Source organism: Carcharhinus amblyrhynchos, chromosome 1, assembly GCF_965287045.1.
Source record: "Carcharhinus amblyrhynchos chromosome 1, sCarAmb.v2.hapA, whole genome shotgun sequence".
NCBI lineage: Eukaryota > Metazoa > Chordata > Chondrichthyes > Carcharhiniformes > Carcharhinidae > Carcharhinus > Carcharhinus amblyrhynchos.
In genome coordinates, this window is record NC_137324.1 from 11,793,729 (window position 1) to 11,813,520 (window position 19,792).

At 46.8% G+C, this 19,792-nt stretch overlaps 1 protein-coding gene across 1 annotated transcript in view; it reads left to right on the forward strand.

The window, feature by feature from the left end:
• The window catches only part of LOC145346151 (BCL2/adenovirus E1B 19 kDa protein-interacting protein 3-like), a 39,760-nt gene extending 20,514 nt beyond the window's left edge, over window positions 1–19,246 (forward strand). Inside the window, exons 3-6 of the mRNA XM_080193507.1 lie at window positions 8,449–8,533; window positions 10,412–10,518; window positions 15,135–15,284; window positions 18,235–19,246. Of these exons, the coding sequence (XP_080049633.1) occupies window positions 8,449–8,533; window positions 10,412–10,518; window positions 15,135–15,284; window positions 18,235–18,283 (391 nt within the window). The 3' untranslated portion in view covers window positions 18,284–19,246. The remainder of the gene's footprint in view (window positions 1–8,448; window positions 8,534–10,411; window positions 10,519–15,134; window positions 15,285–18,234) is intronic.
• Window positions 19,247–19,792: the final 546 nt, after the last annotated feature.

Here is a 19,792-nt window from a genome sequence, read left to right on the forward strand (position 1 = left end):
GAGTGTAAGATCACAGTAAGAAGACAATGGGGCAGCAATGGTGGCAGGGGCACACGGTGGCACAGTGGTCAGCACTGCTGCCTCTCAGCTTAGGGACTCCATTCCAGCCTGGGGTGACTGTCTGTGTGGAGTTTGCACGTTCTCCCTGTGTCTGCGTGGGTTTCTTCCGGGTGATGTGCTGATTAGATGGACTGGTCATGCTAAATTGCTTGCCCCTTAGTATCCTAAGATGGGTAGGTCAGGGGGCTTGATGGCGTAAATGCATAGGATTACTGGAAAGGGCCTGATTGGGATGCTGTGCTCCAGAGTTGATGCCAACTTGATGGGCCAAATGGCCTCCTTGGGCACTGTAGGGATTCTGTGTTTGTGAATGACAAGGTCAAACAGGTAGACAAAGTTGTTTACCTATGAGCTAGATTAGTGTTGAGCAGAAAGGACGCCCAAGACATAAGTTGAAAGATTGGAATGGCCAAAGGTGCATTTCATAAAAAATGAAAATTAAAAAAGTATGAGAAATGAAAATGTGCAGTTGTACGGGACATTGGTGAGGCTGCATCTGGAGTAATGTATTCAGTTTTGGTCACCTGACAAGAGGAAAGATGTTATGAAACTGGAGAGAGTGCAGAAGAGATTGACAAGGATGTTGCCAAGGCTCAAGGGACTGAGTTATAGGGAGAGATTGGACAGGACTTTTTTTCTTTGGAGCGTAGGCGACTGAGGGATGATCTTATAGACTTCTACAAGATCATGAGAGGCATGGATAGGGTGAACGCACTCAGTCTTTTTCTCAGGGTTGAGGAATCGAGAACTAGAGGGCATAGGTTTAAGTTAAAGGGGGAAGAATTAATGGGAAACTGAAGAGCAACGTTTTTAGACAGAGGGTGGTATGTGTGTGGAATGAGCTGCTGGAGGAAGTGGTTGACAAAATTTAAAAGACATTTGGACAGATGCATGGACAGGAAAGGTTTAGAGGGATATGGGCCAAATGCAAGCAATGGAGGTAGATTTAGGAGGGCATTTTGTTCAGCATGAACCAGTTTGGGCCGAAGGGCCTGTCTCTGTGGCATACGTTCTATGGCTGAAAAAGTTCTGATGTAATCAAAATGAGCCATGAAAACAGTGGTGAGAATCCTGGGTTGGTATATCACATTGATTTCAACATGGGGGAGCAAGGATTGGGTGATCGGTGAAGCAATGCAGAAAAGGACTGAGGCTGCAGGGTTGTGGTTGTTGAGGTGAATAATGATGATATCTTGGAGTACTAATGTGGAGGCGTTAGAAAGAATTACAGCCTAGGGATCTCTGCTCACAACAGTTTGAATTTCTTGGGCGTAGGATCATAGAATCCCTACAGTGCAGAAGGGCTCCATTCAGCCCATAAAGCCTGCACTAACAACAATCCCACCCAGGCTCTACCCCTGTAACCCCACGTATTTACCCCATTAGACCCCCAACACTAAAGGGCAATTTAGCATGACCAACCTGACCTGAAATCTTTGGAGGAAGCTGGAGCATCTGAAGGAAACACGCGCAGACGTGGGGAGAATGTACAGACTCCACACAGATGGTGACCCGAGGTCAGAATTGAACCCAGGTCCCTGGAGCTGTGAGGCAGCAGTGCTAACCACCATGCCATCGCGCGATAAGGAATCCTTGATTTAGAAAGTCTGAATATCGGTAGAAAGGTTTGATGGTTTAAAAAAAACGAGGCAGACAAAGGGTGACCTTTGTAAAGAGCCTCACAAACTGGATAACGTGCCACCAATAAAGATCATCCACAGCTCCAGACCAAGTTTAACATGGAGGTTTTGTAGTTGAAATGCCCTCTTGGGACATGGGATCTGAAGAGAGAGAGAGAGATCAGTCTCAAGTTCCACATGAATGATTGATCTAATCTCAATTGCAATCTTCAGGAATGTGTTCCACCACCCTTTTTGTGTGGGAGTGTTTTCTAATTTAATTTGATTACCATTAAATTGGAGGTTGCTGATGGCTCTCGCAGTAGCTCAGTCAGTTAAGGTAGCTGTGTCATTATGGGCCAGCCAGCCAGGCCCCAGTTTCATCCTTCAGCCTGTACTGATGGAACCAATCTCTCATCAGGGAGCTTGGGAATAGGAGGAGGCCATTCAGCCCCTCGGGCCTTATCCCAGTCACTGCGATCACGCCTGACCAGTATCTCAAGCACCTGGCTCATAGCTCTTCATTCCTACGCTGCCAAAAATGTGGATAAAAGCAAAATACTGTGGATGCTGGAATCTGAAACCGAAAGAGAAAACGCTGGAAAATCTCAGCAGGTCTGGCAACATCTGTAAAGAGAAAAGAGCTAACCTCTGTGTCAGCATTCTGAGAGGTCGCTCCCTCCAGGATAATCTCGTCCCCTCTTCCACTATACCCAACACCTCTCCCGACAGAGTCCAGATGACCCTTTGTCAAAGCTAAAAGGCACAGAAAGTGGGAGATATTTATACTGCAGAATAAGGGATTGAAAGATGAGACGTCGCCACAGAAACCAGGGGAAAATGGCTGTCCACAGAGAGAATAAAGGGTGTGAATGGCCAAACGGCAGAGAAGCTGTAAGCTGTGACAGGTGAAGATGCCAGGGGAGAGGGTGAGGGGAGGGGGAAGATGGGACAGAGGTAGAATGTAGAAAAGGGGAAGCGGGGGGGAGAAAAGATAAGGGAAGGAAAGAGTGGAAGGGGAAGAAAAAAGAAGAAAGACAATGAAAAAACAAAAGGTAGAGAACAGTTAAAAATTAAATAAAACAAAATGAAAGCAAAGGGTTCGTGGTGGGGTAGAGCAAATCATCTGAAGTTGTTGCATTCGATGTTGAGACCAGAATGTTGTAAAGTGCTTAGCCATAAGATGAGATGCTGGTCCTCTGGTGAAACATTGCAGCAAGTCAAGGACAGATATGTGGGCTTGGGAGCAGGATCGTGTGTTAAGATGGCAAACAACTGGAAGGTCGGGGTCCTGATTGTGCACAGGCCAAATGTGCTCAGCAAAGCGGTCATCCAGCCTACACTTGGTCTCTCCGATTATAGAGGAGCCCACACTGGGAGCAGCGAATGCAATACACAAAATTGAAAGAGGTGCAAGTGAAACGTTGCTTAACCTGGAATGAATGTTTTGGACCTTGGATGGTGAGCATGGAAGAGGTAAAGGACAGGTGCTACACCTTCTGCGATTGCACGGGAATGTGCCATGAGTGACGGGAGTGGTGTTGGGTATAGTGGAGGAGAGGACTAAGTTATCCTGGAGGGGGTGACCTCTCGGAATGCTGACAGAGAGAGTGAAGGGAAGATGTGTTTGGTGCTGGCATCACGCTGGGGTTGGCGAAAATGGCAGAGGATTATACTTTGCGTACCAAGGCTGGTGGGGTGAAATGTGGGAACAAGGGGGTCTCTATCCTTGTTCTGGGAGGGAGGGGAGTGGGTGAATGTAGTGGCACGAGAGATGGACTGCACGATGTTGAGGGCCCTGCTGATAACTGTAGACAGGAATCCAGAGGAAGAAGGAGCAGATATCAGAAGAACCACTTTGGAAAGTGGCATCATCGGAACAAGTGCGACGGAAGCAAAGGAGAGAAAGGGATGGAGTCCTTACTGATGTGAAGTGTGAAGAGCTGTAGTCCAGATAGCTGTGGGAGTCAGTGGGCTTGTAATGGATGTTGGTAGATAGCCTATTGCCGGAAACTGAGATTTTCCAGCATTTTCTGTTTTCGTCAGCCTGGCTCAAACTCTAAGTCTTTATTTTGGACTCACTCCAACAGAGTAAGCGTTTTCTCGTTACCCACCTCGTTGAAATCTTTCTGTCATTTAAAATACCTTGATTGGATCAACCTTTTAATCTTCTAAACTGGGGAGAATGGAAGGCACGGCTGTGTTACATAAACGCTCTTGATTTGACTCTTCGAGCCCCAGTGAATCCTTCCCGAGGTGCAGTTAGTGGAAGAGAGGTACCTGAGAGGGGGGGAATGCTGGTGTGAGCAGAAACCGGAAACAACCTGCGTCGGCACTTGTCTAACGTCGGAACTGATCCTCAATGGGTGAACGAAGCAGAAAATACGAGGGATTCGTGACTCGCTAAACGCTGGCAACGTCTCAGTAAAAGCAACCGAGTGATTGCTACAGGGTTTGACAAGTGTACTCCCTTTTCAGTCCAAGCCCTGGCTTGCCCCGTAGCTTAATTCTCCTTCCTTTGCCTGAAGGGGGAATTAGTTTCAGGACATTCCTCGTTGCCGCAGTGCCAGAAGTTCACAATTGCTGACTTCATCAAATATGCGAGTGATTAAGTTCCACACGGCTGCGACAGTAATGGCTATTAAAGGGGCAGTATCACTAAGTTGAGTGATATTATATTCCACAGGTGGAGGCCCACCTCGTGTCAAGCGAGGGGCATGCACACGGCGGGTCGTGCGTGGGCTGCTCTTGGAAGTCCAGGAGTGGCCTAGTACTGCGTGTCGGTGTGTGTGCTTGATCCTGGACCGGTAGACGGGCGCCGCAACAGCTCAGTGACTAGCACTGCTAGCTGTGCAGATACATGGATTTGGGCCTGTGTCTGTGGGAGTTTGCGCATTCTCCGTGTGCTTGCGTGGGTTTCCTCCGGGCGCTCCGGTTTCCTCCCACACCCCAAAGATGTGCTCTTAGGCTAATCGGTTTTTACCAAATTGACACTATTTCTTCCCTGAATCTGACTGAGTAGGGTTCCATTCGTAGACATGCAGGGTAGAATAGGTGTAGGGTGATGCGGCGGCGCGGGCTCATTGGGCCGAAGGGCCTGTTTCCCGTGCTGGGTTGTTCTTTGTTCTTTTTCTTTTTATTAAAGGGGCAGCCTCGCCTTGTTGGGATCGGGGAGTCGATGCTCCCATGGTATTATCTCCAGGCTACCAAAGCACAAAGAACCAAAAGAGCCCGGGAAACAGGCCCAACGAGCCCGCGCCGCCATTTTAACATTACCAGCTCCCCCCCCCCTCCACCTGTGACCCTTATCTATGCTTATGGCATTCCACATTGAGGGAAAACTAATTTAGGGACAATTTATTACCTCCAGTCAGCCTAATAGCACATCTTTGGGGGTGTGGGAGGAAACCGGAGCACCCGGCGGAAACCCACGCCAGCACGGGGAGAATGCGCAAACTCCCACAGACGCCGGCCCAAATCCTTGTGCCTGCACAGCAAACAGTGATAGTCACTGAGCTGTCATGTTGCCCAGCATCTGGTCCAGTTTAAGCGTACGCTAACGACATGAAGTACTAGGCTATTCTCGAACATCCAAGAGCGGCCCTTGTACGACCCATCGCGTGTATGACCCTCGTTGGACAACAAGGTGGACCGACTTAAAACCTGTGAAAACCTACCAATCCAGCTAATGTTATGGGGACCCAGGTTAGAAGGGGCAAACGGGATTAAAGATTATGGGGAGAAAGCAGGATTAGGCTATTGAGTTGGACAATCGATTGTGATGAATGGCGGAGTAGGCTTGAAGGGCCAAATGGCCTCCTCCTGCTCCTATCTTCTATGTTTACTGCCATGGCAGATGGTGGAATTTGAATTCAATAAAAAAAATCCTTGGAGTTAAGAATCAACTGGTGAGCATGAAGCCACTGTCATAGAACCACAGAATCTCGACAGTGCAGAAGGAGGCTGTTTAGCCCATCAAGGCTGCAATGATAGCCCTATCCAGGCCCTAACCTCATAATCCTCATGTACAAAGGATCATCTGATTCAAAACGTCAGTTCTTTTCTCCCCTTACAGATGCTGTGAGAGATCTGCTGAGATTTTCCAGCGTTTTCTCTTTTTGCTTCAGATTCCAGCATCTGCAGTAATTTACCTTGTTAATCGCCATCACTAAGGTGCAATTTAGCATGACCAATCGCCCTAACCCGCACATCTTTGGACTATGGGAAGAAACTGGAGCACCCGGAGGAAATCCCCACAGATGCGGGGAGAATGTGCAAACTCCACACAGCCAGAGGGCAGAATTGAACTCGGGTCCCTGTTGCTGTGAGGTAGCAGTGCTGACCACTTTGCCACCATGCCGCCCTGGCTATCGATTGTTGGAAAAACCCATCTGGTTCACTGATGTCCTTTTTAGGGAAGGAAATCTGCTGGCTTTACTTGGTCTGGCCTAGATGTGACTCCAGACTCTCAACTACCCTCTGAGATGGCCTAACAAGCCAGGCAGTTGTATCAACTGCTACAGTCATTTCTAGAAAGTAGCTCACCACCTTCTCAAGGGCAACTAACAATGGGCAATAAGTTATGGCCAGCTAGTGGCACCCATGTCCCACGAATGAATTTTTTAAAAATTGTCCAGAGATGGCTGCAGTCCTGATCTTGGAGTTTTCTATTGATTTCCATTACCCAGCCCTTCTGGGCGTGTTGGTAGCACAGTGGTTAGCAGTGCTGCCTCACAGCACCAGAGATCCAAGTTCAATTCTGGCCTTGGGTGATTGTGGAGTTTGCGCATTCTCCCCGTGTCTGCCTGGGTTTCATCTGGGCGCTTCAGTTTCCTCCCACACCCAAAGATGTAAAGGTTAGGTTGATTGACCATGCTAAATTTCCCCTTAGTGTCTCAAGATGTATGTTAGGTGAGATTAGTGGGGTAAATACATGGGGTTCCATGGATAGGGCGTGGGTGGGATACTTCATCAGATAATCGGCACAGACTCAATGGGCCAAATGACCTGCTTCTGCACTGTACGGTTTCTATGATTCTCCATGCCCACTGACCACCATCCGACCCTTAACAGTCCACTATATTTCCAAATGAGAAACTTTCAGGGTTTTGGGGAAAGAGTGAGAAAAGTGAGACTAGCTGGATTGCTTTTTCAAAAAGCACACACTCGCCTCACTGTGTGCTGTATGCAAGACAGCTTTTGTTGGTATGAAGCTCTGAATAAGGTCCACCCTTGAAGGAGAAACTAGTTTTACTAACAGTTAACATCAAGCAACCCCCGCTTCTTGCAAACTGCACGGCTTCAGATAAGGTGAATTGCCTTATTAACACGTCATGTAGAATTTATATTTCAGAATCAGATTATTCAGCACAACTGGCCCATGTTCATATTTTGTTTTCTAAATGATCCCCTACTTCCAACTCTATCAGTAGCTCTGGGCAACACGGTGACACAGTTATTAGCTCTGCTGCCTCACAGCGCCAGGGATCCAGTTTGATTCCCGGCTTGGGTCACTGAGCGGCGTCTGCGCGTTCTCCCTGTGTCTTCGTGGGTTTCCTCCAGGTGTTCCGGTTTCCTACCACAGTCTGAAAGACGTGCTGGTTAGGGTGCATTGGCCACGCTAAATCCTCCCTCGGTGTACCTGAACAGGTGCTGGAGTGTGACGACTCGGGGATTTTCACAATAACTTCATTGCAGTGTTAATGTAAGCCTACTTGCGATATTAGTAAATAAAACTTTTTAAAAATGTTACAATGAGGGGGTTCCAACTGCCTCACTTTAGTCAACACATGACGAATAAGTTGTAAGCTGTTACTGTCCTTCAACTGTGCAGTCACTGCAGCATAGGAACAGGAGTAGGCCATTCGGCCCTTGGTCACACCGATTCTGACTGTTCTGCACTGTTGCTCCGTTAACTCACCGAGGTCCCACAGCCCTTATAACCCTTATTTCACAAATCTATTCATTTTAGCTTTGAAATCTTTAATTATCCCAAAACCTTTATGGGGAAATTTCCAGACTCCTATTTTGTGTGAAGAATTGCTTCCTGATGTCACCACTGAATGGCCTAGCTCGAATTTGCCCCCTCACTCCCCCAGCTTAAGAAACAGTAGCTTCTCTCTGCCTACTCCTTCAATTATCTGTAAAACATCTACAATTAGACCACCCATTAGTCTTCCACATAGATGGTGGCTGAGTAGTAATCTCGCTAGTCTGGGGACACAGGTTCAAATCCCACAACAGCTGGTGGAAATTAAATTCAATTAATTAATAAAAAATGTGGAATTGAAAGCTAGTCTCGGCAATGCTGAACATGAAGCTGTCAAAGTAAAGTTTAAAGTTTATTTATCAGGCACACGTAAGACTTAGGTTAACACTGCAATGAAGTTACTGTGAAAATTCCCTGGTCACCATTCTCCGCTGCCTGTTCAGGTCAACGCACCTAACCAGCACGTCTTTCGGACTGTGGGAGAAAACCGGAGCACCCGGAGGAAATCCACACGGATACGGGAAGGTCCCTTTGTCTGACTATGAAGGGTTAAGGATGAGTGGAAGGTTGTGAGTAATACATCTCAACATAAGAAACACTTATTTCTGTAATCTGTGTTCCAAACATATTTGCATAGCTTAACCTCCTGGGGGGCCCAGTAAGAATGAAGGTTTTGCCATGACAATGGTCTGTGTTGTTCAGAGACTATCTGACAGGACAGGTATGAATCCCACCTGAATTAGTCCCTTGTTACAGGCAGCTGTTTATCCTGTTTTACAGCCCTCCCTTACTGATGAGCCCTCAGATGCCTCATGTTCCTGTTGAGTTTGAAACTGGAAGCATCGCCGATAGCAACAGCACTCAGGTAGGTAAGCATAAGAACATAAGAAATAGGAGCAGGAGTAGGCCATGTAGCCCTTCGAGCCTGCCCCGCCATTCAATAAGATCATGGCTGATCTGTCATGGCTCAGTTCCACATTCCCGTCCTCCCCCCATAACGCTTAATCCCCTCTCATCAAAAACCCATCAACCCGCGTCTTAAAAATATTTAGCGAGGTAGATCTAGCCCCTTCATTATCTTGTAAGTCTCTATAAGATCCCCCCTCAGCCTTCTAAACTCTAACAAGTACAGGCCCAGTCTATTTAATCTGTCCTCATAAGCTAACCCCCTTATCTCCGGTATCAGCCTGGTGAACCTTCTCTGTACTCCCTCCAAGGCCAATATATCCTTACGCAAATAAGGGGACCAAAATTGCACACTACTGCAGTTGTGGCCTCACCAATACCCTGTACAGTTGCATCAAGACCTCCCTACTTTTATATTCTATCCCCCTCGTGATAAAGGCCAAGCACTTAGAACATAGAACATCGAACATTACAGCGCAGAACAGGCCCTTCGGCCCACGATGTTGCGCCGACCAGTTTAAAAAAAACAATGACCCTCTAACCTAAACCAAACCCTTACCATCCATAAACCTATCCACGGATCTCTTAAACGCCCCCAAACTAGGCGCATCTACAACTGCAGCAGGCAGGGCATTCCAATCCCTCACCACCCTCTGGGTAAAGAACCTACCTCTGACATCCGTCCTATAACTACCACCCCTTAATTTAAAGCTATGCCCCCTCGTGCTAGCTTTCTCCATCCGAGGAAAAAGGCTATCACTGTCCACCCTATCTAAACCTCTAATCATCTTATATGTTTCAATAAGATACCCTCATAGCTGCCTTCTTTCTAACGAAAACAACCTCAAATTCCTCAGTCTCTCCTCATAGGACCTCCCCTGCATACCAGGCAACATCCTGGTAAACCTCCTCTGCACCCTCTCCAAAGCCCTCCACATCCTTCCTATAATGTGGGGACCAGAACTGCACACAATACTCCAAGTGCGGCCGCACCAGAGTTTTGTACAGTTGCAACATGACGCTGCAGCCCCTAAATTCAATCCCCCTACCAATAAACGCCAAGACACCGTATGCCTTCCTAACAACCCTATCTAAACTGATGCGGGAAGGGATGTTAGACTTTCTGTGATTACGTTAGAGGGGTCTGTTTATCTCTGTTGGCTTGTCGATTGGTTTGTGATGTAGAGCAATGCCAACGGTGTGGGTTCAGCGTGTATTAGAAATGGTTGAGAGCTTCAAATTTTAGGTGTTCAGATCACCAACAACCTGTCTTGGTCCCCCAATGCTGACACTATCGTTAAGAAAGCCCACCAATGCTTCTACTTTCTCAAAAGACTAAGGAAATTTGGCGTGTCACTCTAACCAACCTGGTATAGCTCCTGCTCTGTCCAAGACTGCAAGAAACTTCAGATGGTCGTGAATGTAGCCCAATTTACCATGCAAACAAGCTTCCCATCCACTGACTCTGTCTACACTTCCTGCTGCCTTGGCAAAGCAGCCAGCATAATCAAGGCCCCATGTACCCCGGACATGCTCTCTTCCATCTTTTCCCTAAGGAAAGAGATACAAAGTCTGAGATCATGAACCTGCTGCCATCAGATCTTTAAATGGACCTACCTTGCGTTAAATTGATGTTTCGCTATATCCTAGTTCTGACTTTAACACTATATTCCACACTCCATCCCTTCCTTCTCCGCTATGTACTCCATGAACTGTATGCTTTGTCTCTATAGCGCATAAGAAACAACACTTGCACTGCACCCCAATACATCTGACAGTAATAAATCAAATCAAATCAAGTCCTGGGGTAACTAATCCTCTTATTGTGTTTTCACAGTCTGATGAAGAGAACCAGGAGAGGAGTGGAGAGATTGAGAAATTACTAAGGAATAATGCAGAGTGGATCTGGTACTGGTCCAGTCGACCAGAAAACGTGCCCCCAAAGTGAGTTGCAATCCTGTACTCCTACTGCTGTTCATTAAATGTGGCAATCTTGTGGTTGTGGTACATCCCTGTAACCCCGTGTACTTGCCCTGCTAATCCCTTTGACACTTGGGGCAATTTACCATGGCCAATCCGCCGAACCCACACATCGTTGGAATGTGGGAGGAAATTCAAGTGCCCTGAGGAAACCCACGCAGACATGGGTAGAACATGCAAACTCCACACAGACAGTAACCCGAAGCCAGAATTGAATCTGCGTCCCTCGCGCTGTGAGGCAATGGTGCCACCGTGCCGTGATGGTATGTGAAATTGACAAAGTCGACGTGGACAAGGAGTCATGGTTTTAAGATAAAAGGGTGGCAGTTTAAAACAGAGATGAGGAGAAACCACTTCTCTCAAAGGGTTGTGAGTCTGTAGAATTCACAACCCCAGAGTTTGATGGATGCTGAGAGGCTGAGTCAATTTAAGGAAGAAGTAGATGGATTTTTAATTAGTTAGGGGTTTAAAGAGCTGTAGGGAATGGGCAGCAAAGTGAAGTGGAGGCTGGGATGAGGTCAGCCACGATTGTATTATATGGTGGGGCGGGCTCAAGGGGCTTAATTGCCTTCTCCTGCTCCTAGTTTTTCCAATTCTTGTGAATCTGGTGACTTGCTGACCAGTTTCAGAGCAGAATGAGAGTGAATTTGATCCAACTGGTTAACAAATGCCCTGATGTGGGTATGCCGGCGTTGGACTGGCGTAAACACAGTAAAAAGTCTGACAACACCAGGTTTTAGTCCAACCTATTTATTTGATAATATACTCACTAGCTTTCGGGGTTACCCCCTTCGTCAGGTGAATGGAGAGTTCTGGCCTCAGACATGGGTAACCCCCATGACTTGCCTGGGTTTGCAAAACCTCACTTACTGTACTGTCTGGAGACAATACACATCTCTTTAAACTGTGATCAGTGCTCCTTCCACTCACATTATCAGCCACTTCAGGTCGTGAACAGCAGGTTAGGTGTAAGGATTCGCATTTTAATCAGTAATCTCTAAACTGTCTGTGCTTTATATGCTCTGTCTGAGGCCAGAACTCTCCATTCACCTGACGAAGGGGGTAACCCCGAAAGCTAGTGAGTATATTATCAAATAAATAGGTTGGACTAAAACCTGGTGTTGTCAGACTTTTAACAAATGCCCTCCAGGAAAGGTTGGGAAAACCAATTTTCTTGGCCTGGCTGATTTGCGACGCCGGTTTCACACTATGTGGATAACAACATAAGAAATGCGTATGGGAGTAAACCATGTGACCCTTTGAACTTGCTCCACCTGGCCAACCAGAGAGAACCTTACAGTGCAGAAGAAGACCTTTGGCTGACATGCGAGAAATGGCTGACATGCGAGAAACACCTGACCGCCCTTCGAATCCCATTTGCCAGTAATAGGTCTATAGCCTTGAATCTTAGGATGTTCCAAGTGCTTGTTAAGATAATTTTTAAAGGTTGTGAGGCAACCCACCTCCCCCACCCTCCCAGGTAGCGCATTCCAGACCATCATCACCCTCTGCGTTTAAAAAAAGCTTTTCCTTACTCCCCCCACCCCCCAACCCCACGGCTCCTGCCCCTCACCTTGAACCTACGTCCCCTCGTGACTGACCCCTCAACGAAGGGGAACAGCTGCTCCTTATCCATTCTGACCATGCCCCTCATTATCTTGTACCCTCGATCAGGTCGCCCCCGCAATCTTCTTTGCTCCAACACAAGCAACCCAAGCTTATCCAACTTTTCTTCACAACTTAAATGTTCCATCCCAAGGCAGCGTCCTGGAGAATCTCCTCTGCACCCCCTTCAGTGCAATCACATCCTTCCTATAATGTGGTGACCAGACCTGCACACAGTACTCCAGCTGTGGCCTCACCAAAGTTCTATACAACCCCAACATGATTTCCCTGCTTTTGTAATCTTGATTGATAAAGGCAAATATCCCACTGGCCTTTGCACCACCCTGCTAACATCGTGCCCTTCTACTTTCAGAGATCTGTGGACAAACACACCAATATCCCTTTGTTCCATAGAACTTCCTGGTGTCCTAGCTATAACTGAGTACTTCCTTGTCAAATTACTCCTTCCAAAACGTATTACCTCATAATTATCTGCCCATTTGACTATTCTGTCTGTAAAATTAAGCTTAAAGTTTATTTATTAGTGTCACAAGTAGGCTTACATTAACACTGCAATCAAGTTATTATGAAAATGCCCTCTTTGCCACACTCCAGAGCCTGTTTGCTACATTTGAGGCAGAATTTGGCCATGGCCAATGCACCTAGTCAGCACAAACTGTGGGAGGAAACTGGAGCACCTGGAGGAAATCCATGCAGACACGGAGGATGTATAAACTTCGCACAGTGACCCAAGCTGGGAATCGAGCCCTGGTCCCTGGCGCTGTGAGGCAGCAGTGCTAATTACTGTGCTACTGAGTCGCCTGTATCTTCTTGCAACCCAAGGCACTCCACCTCACCGTTAACCACCCTGCCAATCTTTATGTCCATCTGAAAATTTACTAATCCTACCCCCACATAGTCATCTATGTCATTTATATAAATAATAGGGGGCTCTGCACAAATCCCTGTGGTTCGCCACTGGTCACTGGCTTCTAGTCACTAAAGCCGCCTTCTGTCATCACCCTCTGTCTCCTACAACTGAACTAATTTTGAATCCACTTTATCTAATTACCCTGTATTCCATGTGAATTTACCTCCTTTACAAGTCTTCCATGTGGAACTTTGTCAAAGACCTTGCTGAAATCCATATAAACTACATCGACTGCACTACCCTCGTCTACACACCTGGCCACCTCCTCAAAAACGTCAACCAAATTTGTTAGCATGACTTCCCTCTGACAAAGCCATGCTGACTATCCCTGATCAACATTCGTCTCTCCAAATGGAGATAGATGCGCTCCTTCAGAACTTCCTTCAACAGTTTCTCTACCTCTGAAGCAAGACTCACTGGTATTTAGTTCTCTGGTTTATCTACAACCCTTCTTAAATAGCGGAACCACATTAACTGTTCTCCAGTCGTCCGGCACCTACCCCATGGCCAGAGAGGAATTGAAAATTTGGGTCAGAGCCCCTGCAATCTCCTCCCTTGCCTCCCACAGCAGCCTAGGGCACAATTCATCTGGACCTGGAGATTTATCCACTTTTAAAGCTGCCAACATCTTCAATACCTTGTCCTTCCCTATGTCAATTTGCTCAAGAGCTTCACAGTCTCTCCGTGAATTCCATACCATCATCCTCATTCTCTTGGGTGAAGGTGGATATATTCATTCAACACTCTATCCTGTGGCTCCGCTCACAGGTTGCATCCTTTGTCCACAATGGGCCCTTCTCTTTCGCTGGTTACCCCCTTTCCATTGATATAGAATATCTTGGAATTTTCCCTACTTTTACCAGCCAGAGCTTTCTTATACCCCCACTTTGCTTTTCTAATTGCTTTCTTAAGATTCACCCTACGCTTTCTATACCTCACTGATTTGCTCCCCTTGCATTTTTTAAAAGCCTTCCTTTTCCTTCTCATTATATCCTGAATATCTCTGGTCATCCGTGGATCTCTGGGCTTGTTATTCCTACCTGTCACCCTGGAGGGAACACGCAGGGTTTACATGATCTTCGAGCTTAACTTCACCTTCTTGGATCTTTAATACCCTTGGCATCCTCAAAGCTATCACTCTCTGCTTGAATCTACTCAACAACTGAGCATCCACTGCTCTCAAGGGGTAAAGTCCAAGATTCACAATCTTTTGAGTGAAGAAATGTCACCTCAGCTCAGGCGACCCCCTTACTCTGAGATTGTTCAATATTCACCAGTCAGTGGAAACCATCCTCAGCGCACGTAAGGTATAGGAGCAGAATTAGGCCACTCAGCCCATCAAGTTTGCTCTACCATTCAATCAGGGCTGATATGTTTTTCAACCCCATTGTCCCACCTTTTCCCCGTATCCTTTGATCCCCTTTCCGATTAGGAACCTACTTATCTTTGTTTTAAATACACTCAATGACTTGGAACCCTCCGTGGCAATGAATTTTACAGATTCACCATCCTCTGGCTGAAGGGATTCCTCCTCATCTTAGTTCTAAAGGGTCTTCCCTTTACTGTGAGTCTATTCCCTTAGATGTTAGATTCTCTCGCGCCCTATCACTCAAGCATAGGAAAAGAAGTTGGCCATTCAGACACAAAAAAAAGTTTGTTCCCATTTGGGTCTAGGCTCGAAGGACAACACAGCCAGGAGCCATCAGTGTCCTTAATGGACATCCACTTACATGTAGTCAAGTAAGACTCACAGTACTGAGAGCCCTGAACAATCTAACCTGGAGAAACAGGAGCACCCGGAGGAAACCCACGCAGACATGGGAGAAAGTGCAGACTGCACACAGACAATGACCCAAGCTGGAGGCTGAGGGGGCGACCTGATAGTTTACAACCCTCACTGCTACTGTAGCCGAGATCACATTACGCGGGACGAACCTATTGAGGACTTTATCCAAAACCCCAACACGTGTAACTTCCAGGTCATGTTTTAACTGGTTGCAAGTGACAACTAATTTTTGTTCTTTTTTAATTTTGCTGCTCTTAGGGAATTTGTATTCAAACATCCAAAATATTGTTCGAGTCTGAGTGTACGGAAGACGGGAGTGATGAAGAAAGGAGGAATCTTCAGTTCCGAGTTTGTAGTGTTCCTCATTCCCTCGCTCCTGATAACTCACCTGTTCATGCTGGGAGTCGGGTAGGTCCGTGATTAATGTAGAGATTGCTTTGCACACCTGTCGTCGTGGTAACTTAGCTGTTCACGTTGGGTGTTGGGTATGTCCATGACGAACGCCTTGCACGCTGGTTGTCACTGTATTTCCACAAAGATTCGCAGATTCCTTCCCTGTGATCATTCAATTCTATAACCGCCAAAAACAGAACCCACCATTACTGGTCCAAACTACCTGTCACACAGAGTTACATCGAGCCTACAGCACTGAAAAAGGCCATTCAGTTCAAGTTATCTACGCAAGTATTTCTGCTAACTCTGTCTGTCTATCCGTCGATTCTTTCCTTCCTAGAATTCCAGACATACCTCGTCAGCAGGACGTCCATTATCCTCTCTTGCATCTTCGAAGAACTTTAAAGTTTTTAAGTTTATTGATTCATGTCACAAGTAGGCTTATATCGACACTGCAATGAAGTTGCTGTGAAAATCCCCTAGCCACCAGGCTGAAGGAGGATTTAGCATGGCCATTGCACCTAACCAGCATGTCTTTTGGACTTTGGGAGGAAACCGGAGCATAGAAACAGAGAACAGTACAGGCCCTTCGGCCCTCAATGTTGTGCCGAGCTATGTCCAAACCCAAGGTCAAGCTATCCCACTCCCTATCATTCTGGTGTGCTCCATGCGCCTATCCAATAACCGCTTGAAAGTTCCTAAAGTGTCCGACTCCACGATCACAGCAGGCAGTCTATTCCACACCCCAACCACTCTCTGAGTAAAGAATCTACTTTGGACATCCCTCCTATATCACCCACCATGATAGTTATGCCTCCCGCTAACAGCTACATCCACCCGAGGAAATAGTCTCTGCACGTCCACTCTTATCTATCCCCCTCATCATCTTATAAACCTCTATTAAATTGCCTCTCATCCTCCTCTGATCTAAAGAGAAAAGCCCCAGCTCCCTCAACCTTTCCTCATAAGACCTACCCTCCAAACCAGGCAGCACCCTGGTAAATCTCCTTTGCACTCTCTCCAATGCATCCACATCCTTCTTATAGTGAGGTGACCAGAACTGCACACAGTATTCCAAATGTGGTCTCACCAAGGTGCCAAGCACCAGGAGGAAACCCACGTAGACATGGGGAGAACGTGCAAATGCCGCACAGACAGTGACCCCAGCCGAAGGCTGAGGGGACAACCTGATAGTTTACAAAATTATGACAGGCATGGGTAGAATGGATAGTCAGAGTCTTTTTCCCAGGGTAGAAATGTCAGTTACCAGGGGATGTAGGTTTAAGGTGAAAGGTGGAAAGTTTAAAGGAGATGTGAGAGGCAAGTTTTTTTACACAGAGATTGGTAAGTTCTTGGAATGCACTGCCAGAGAAGGTGATAGAAGCAGATACAATAGCAACATTTAAGAGGCATCTTGACAGGTACATGAATAGGCAGGGGTATGGACCACGTAAAGGCAAAAGGTCTTTCATTTAGAAAGGCATCATGTGTCAGCACAGGCTTGGTGGGCCGAAGGGCCTGTTTCTGGGCTGTACTGCTCTTTGTTTTTTGTTCCAGGACTAAACTGTTCAAATTTTCCTCATAACACAAATATCTTGATTCCAGGAATCAACTTAATGATTGGAACATAGTAGCTTTCACTCACCGTAGCTCTTCTCTTTGGCACACACCAGGGGAATCCAACCCTTAATCTGGACTCATACTTTGACACACAGCTGTCTACCTGCTGCGCTGCAGGGTGAGATATTAAACCGAGACCCATCCAGAGTCTCAAGGAGATAAAGTCCCACAACACCATTTCGAAGGAGAGGAGGGAACGTCTCACTGCTCTGCTGGCCAATATTTATGCCTCGAGCACCTAGTCATGCTCACATTGATTCCCTTTGTATGATTGGTCACTACACTTCCAGAAGCACGTGAATGGCTGCAAAAAAAAAATTTAAGATAAAGGCAAACTACTGCAGATGCTGGAATCTGAAACAGAAAATGCTGGAAAATCTCAGCAGGCCTGGCAGCATCTGTGGAGAGAGAATGGAGCCAACACAAGAGGTCATTCTGATTCTAAACATTGGCTCCCCACAGATGTTGGCAGACCTGCTGAGATTTTCCAGCATTTCCTGTCTTTTTTTTGGCTGTAAAACATCATGGGAAGCCCTGAGCTTTTGAAAAGTGTTTTAAAAAGTGCACGTTCTTTCTATACTTGCCAATTCAGCACCAAGATCATAGAACGTAGAAAAACTACAGCACAAACAGGCCCTTTGGCCCACAAGTTGCGTCGAACATATCCCTACCTACTCGGCTTACCAATAACCCTCTATCTTACTAAGCCCCATGTACTCATCCAGAAGTCTCTTAAAAGACCCTATCGAATCACCTCCACCACCACTACCGACAGCAGCCGATTCCACTCACCCACCACCCTCTGAGTGAAAAACTTACCCCTGACGTCTCCTCTGTACCTACTCCCCAGCACCCTAAACCTGTGTCCTCTTGCAGCAGCCATTTCAGCCCTGGGAAATAGCCTCTGAGAATCCACTGGATCAATACCTCTCAACATCTTATGCATCTTTATCAGGTCACCTCTCATCCTTCGTCTAAGGAGAAAAGACCGAGTTTTCTCAATCACTCCGCAGTTAGCTGAGACTTGTAGTTGTTTGCCCCTCATACATTATGACGGCAAACTTTTCCCACCCTGTCCATCACGGGAATCGGAGTAGGCCGTGGGGGGCAGACCATACAAAGGTCCATTGATTTCGGGTGGGGATTTCCAGCCTTGGGACTAACACAGCCAGAAAATACACCTCCCCACCCCCCCCCCCCCCCCCAACCCCGTGTCTCTAATCCTCCATCTCATACCTCCCACCCTCCTCCTCCTCCACCTCCACCTCCGCGCCCCGCGCCCCCCCAGGCTGCATCATCTTACACTATTTGAATCTGATCTGTATTTCTGTACTTCTTACCTTAGAATATACATTGGGAAAAAGTTGGCCGCCTCACCTGCAAGTACCTTGTAAAACATCCTACTGGACAAATAAAAACTCCTCAAACCGGATAAGCTGCAGAGATTGATGCCGATTCCTTCATCCGGTTACTCGTGTAGATGGACATCTGAAGCCCGATTAAAGAGACTTCGTGTTTTTATGGTTACTTTCTCCCTGTTCCCATGTCTCCCCATTTGAACATTTGCTTCGCTCTTCCGTCAGTAGTTATCCTTGCTGTATCTTTGGCAGCATGGGTCATTGGCTTTTACACTCGGGTGCTGTTCCCATGCTGTGTCAGCAGCACCTCTTAGTCAAAGCTCGTCACATCAGCACGTGACGTGGACTCGGAACTTGCAGTGGTCTAGCGACCATAGGCTCCTTAGTGTATGTGCACACGCATGTGTCCCTTCCTCGTACACGTCTCGGGAAACATGTTCCCCTAAACCCGGGGTAATATTAACCAGGAATTGACAGCATCAGTTGGCATCTCCACTTTGAACACTGATATGTCACGACAATGGCCTTCTTTGCCTTGTCTTGCCAGGCCCCCAGCTTCACTTTCACTGTAGTCCATCATTCCAAAATGTTCAGAAAATATGGTGCTGTTATGGTAATGGCTAGGAAACTGGTTAACTGTTAGGTTTTTTTTTTAAGTTTCAAGAAAGCCAGGGAAAATAATTACAGAACTTAACGCTGAGCCAGATAAAAATAGAACTTGGGAAATGATCTTCATATAAAGGGTTGCACGAATGGTGTTTTTTTTAAGTTTTGAAAAAAAGGACTTTTAAAATTTATTTATTAGTGTCACAAGTAGGCTTGCATTAACACTACTATGAAAATCACCCCCCTCCCCGGTTGCCACACTCTGGCACCTGTTTGGGTACACTGAGGGAGAACTTAGCGTGGCCAATCCACCTATCCAGCACGTCTTTCGGACTGAGAGAGGAAACCGGAGCACCCGGTGGAAAAACCCAGGTGTGCGCAGTGAAAGTGGTGGGGTGGGGGGGGGGGAACAATGCTTCAGGAGACCAGTGTCCGAGGGGTTAGATTTTTTAGCGCACCTCACTGACCCAAAACTAACTTTGAGGATTGGCTGTAAGTCAAACCGAAAGTCGATCTTCAACAATGTTTATACACCCGGGTAGCAAATTAGAAGTTGATCCCTGGCCGCAGCCTGTCGAGCTACTCGGAGCAGAGAGATGTACACGTTCTTTTTAAGACTATTTCGTGAATGAACTCCTAAGGGAGGATGTTCCCTACGGTGGGGGAGTGCAGAACCCGGCGTCAACAGTCTGAGGATTCGGGGTGGGCCATTTAGGACGGAGGAGAGGAGACGTTTCTTCACCCAAAGAGTGGTGAGCCTGTGGAACTCGTTACCACGGCAAGTAGCTGATGCCAGAACATCGAATGTATTCAAGAGGTGGCTGGATTCAGCACTTGAGGGGTGAATGAGATCAAAGGTTATGGAGAGAAAGCAGGATTAGGTTATTGGGTTGGATTGTAATGAATGGTAAAACAGAACGATGGGCCAAATGGCCTCCT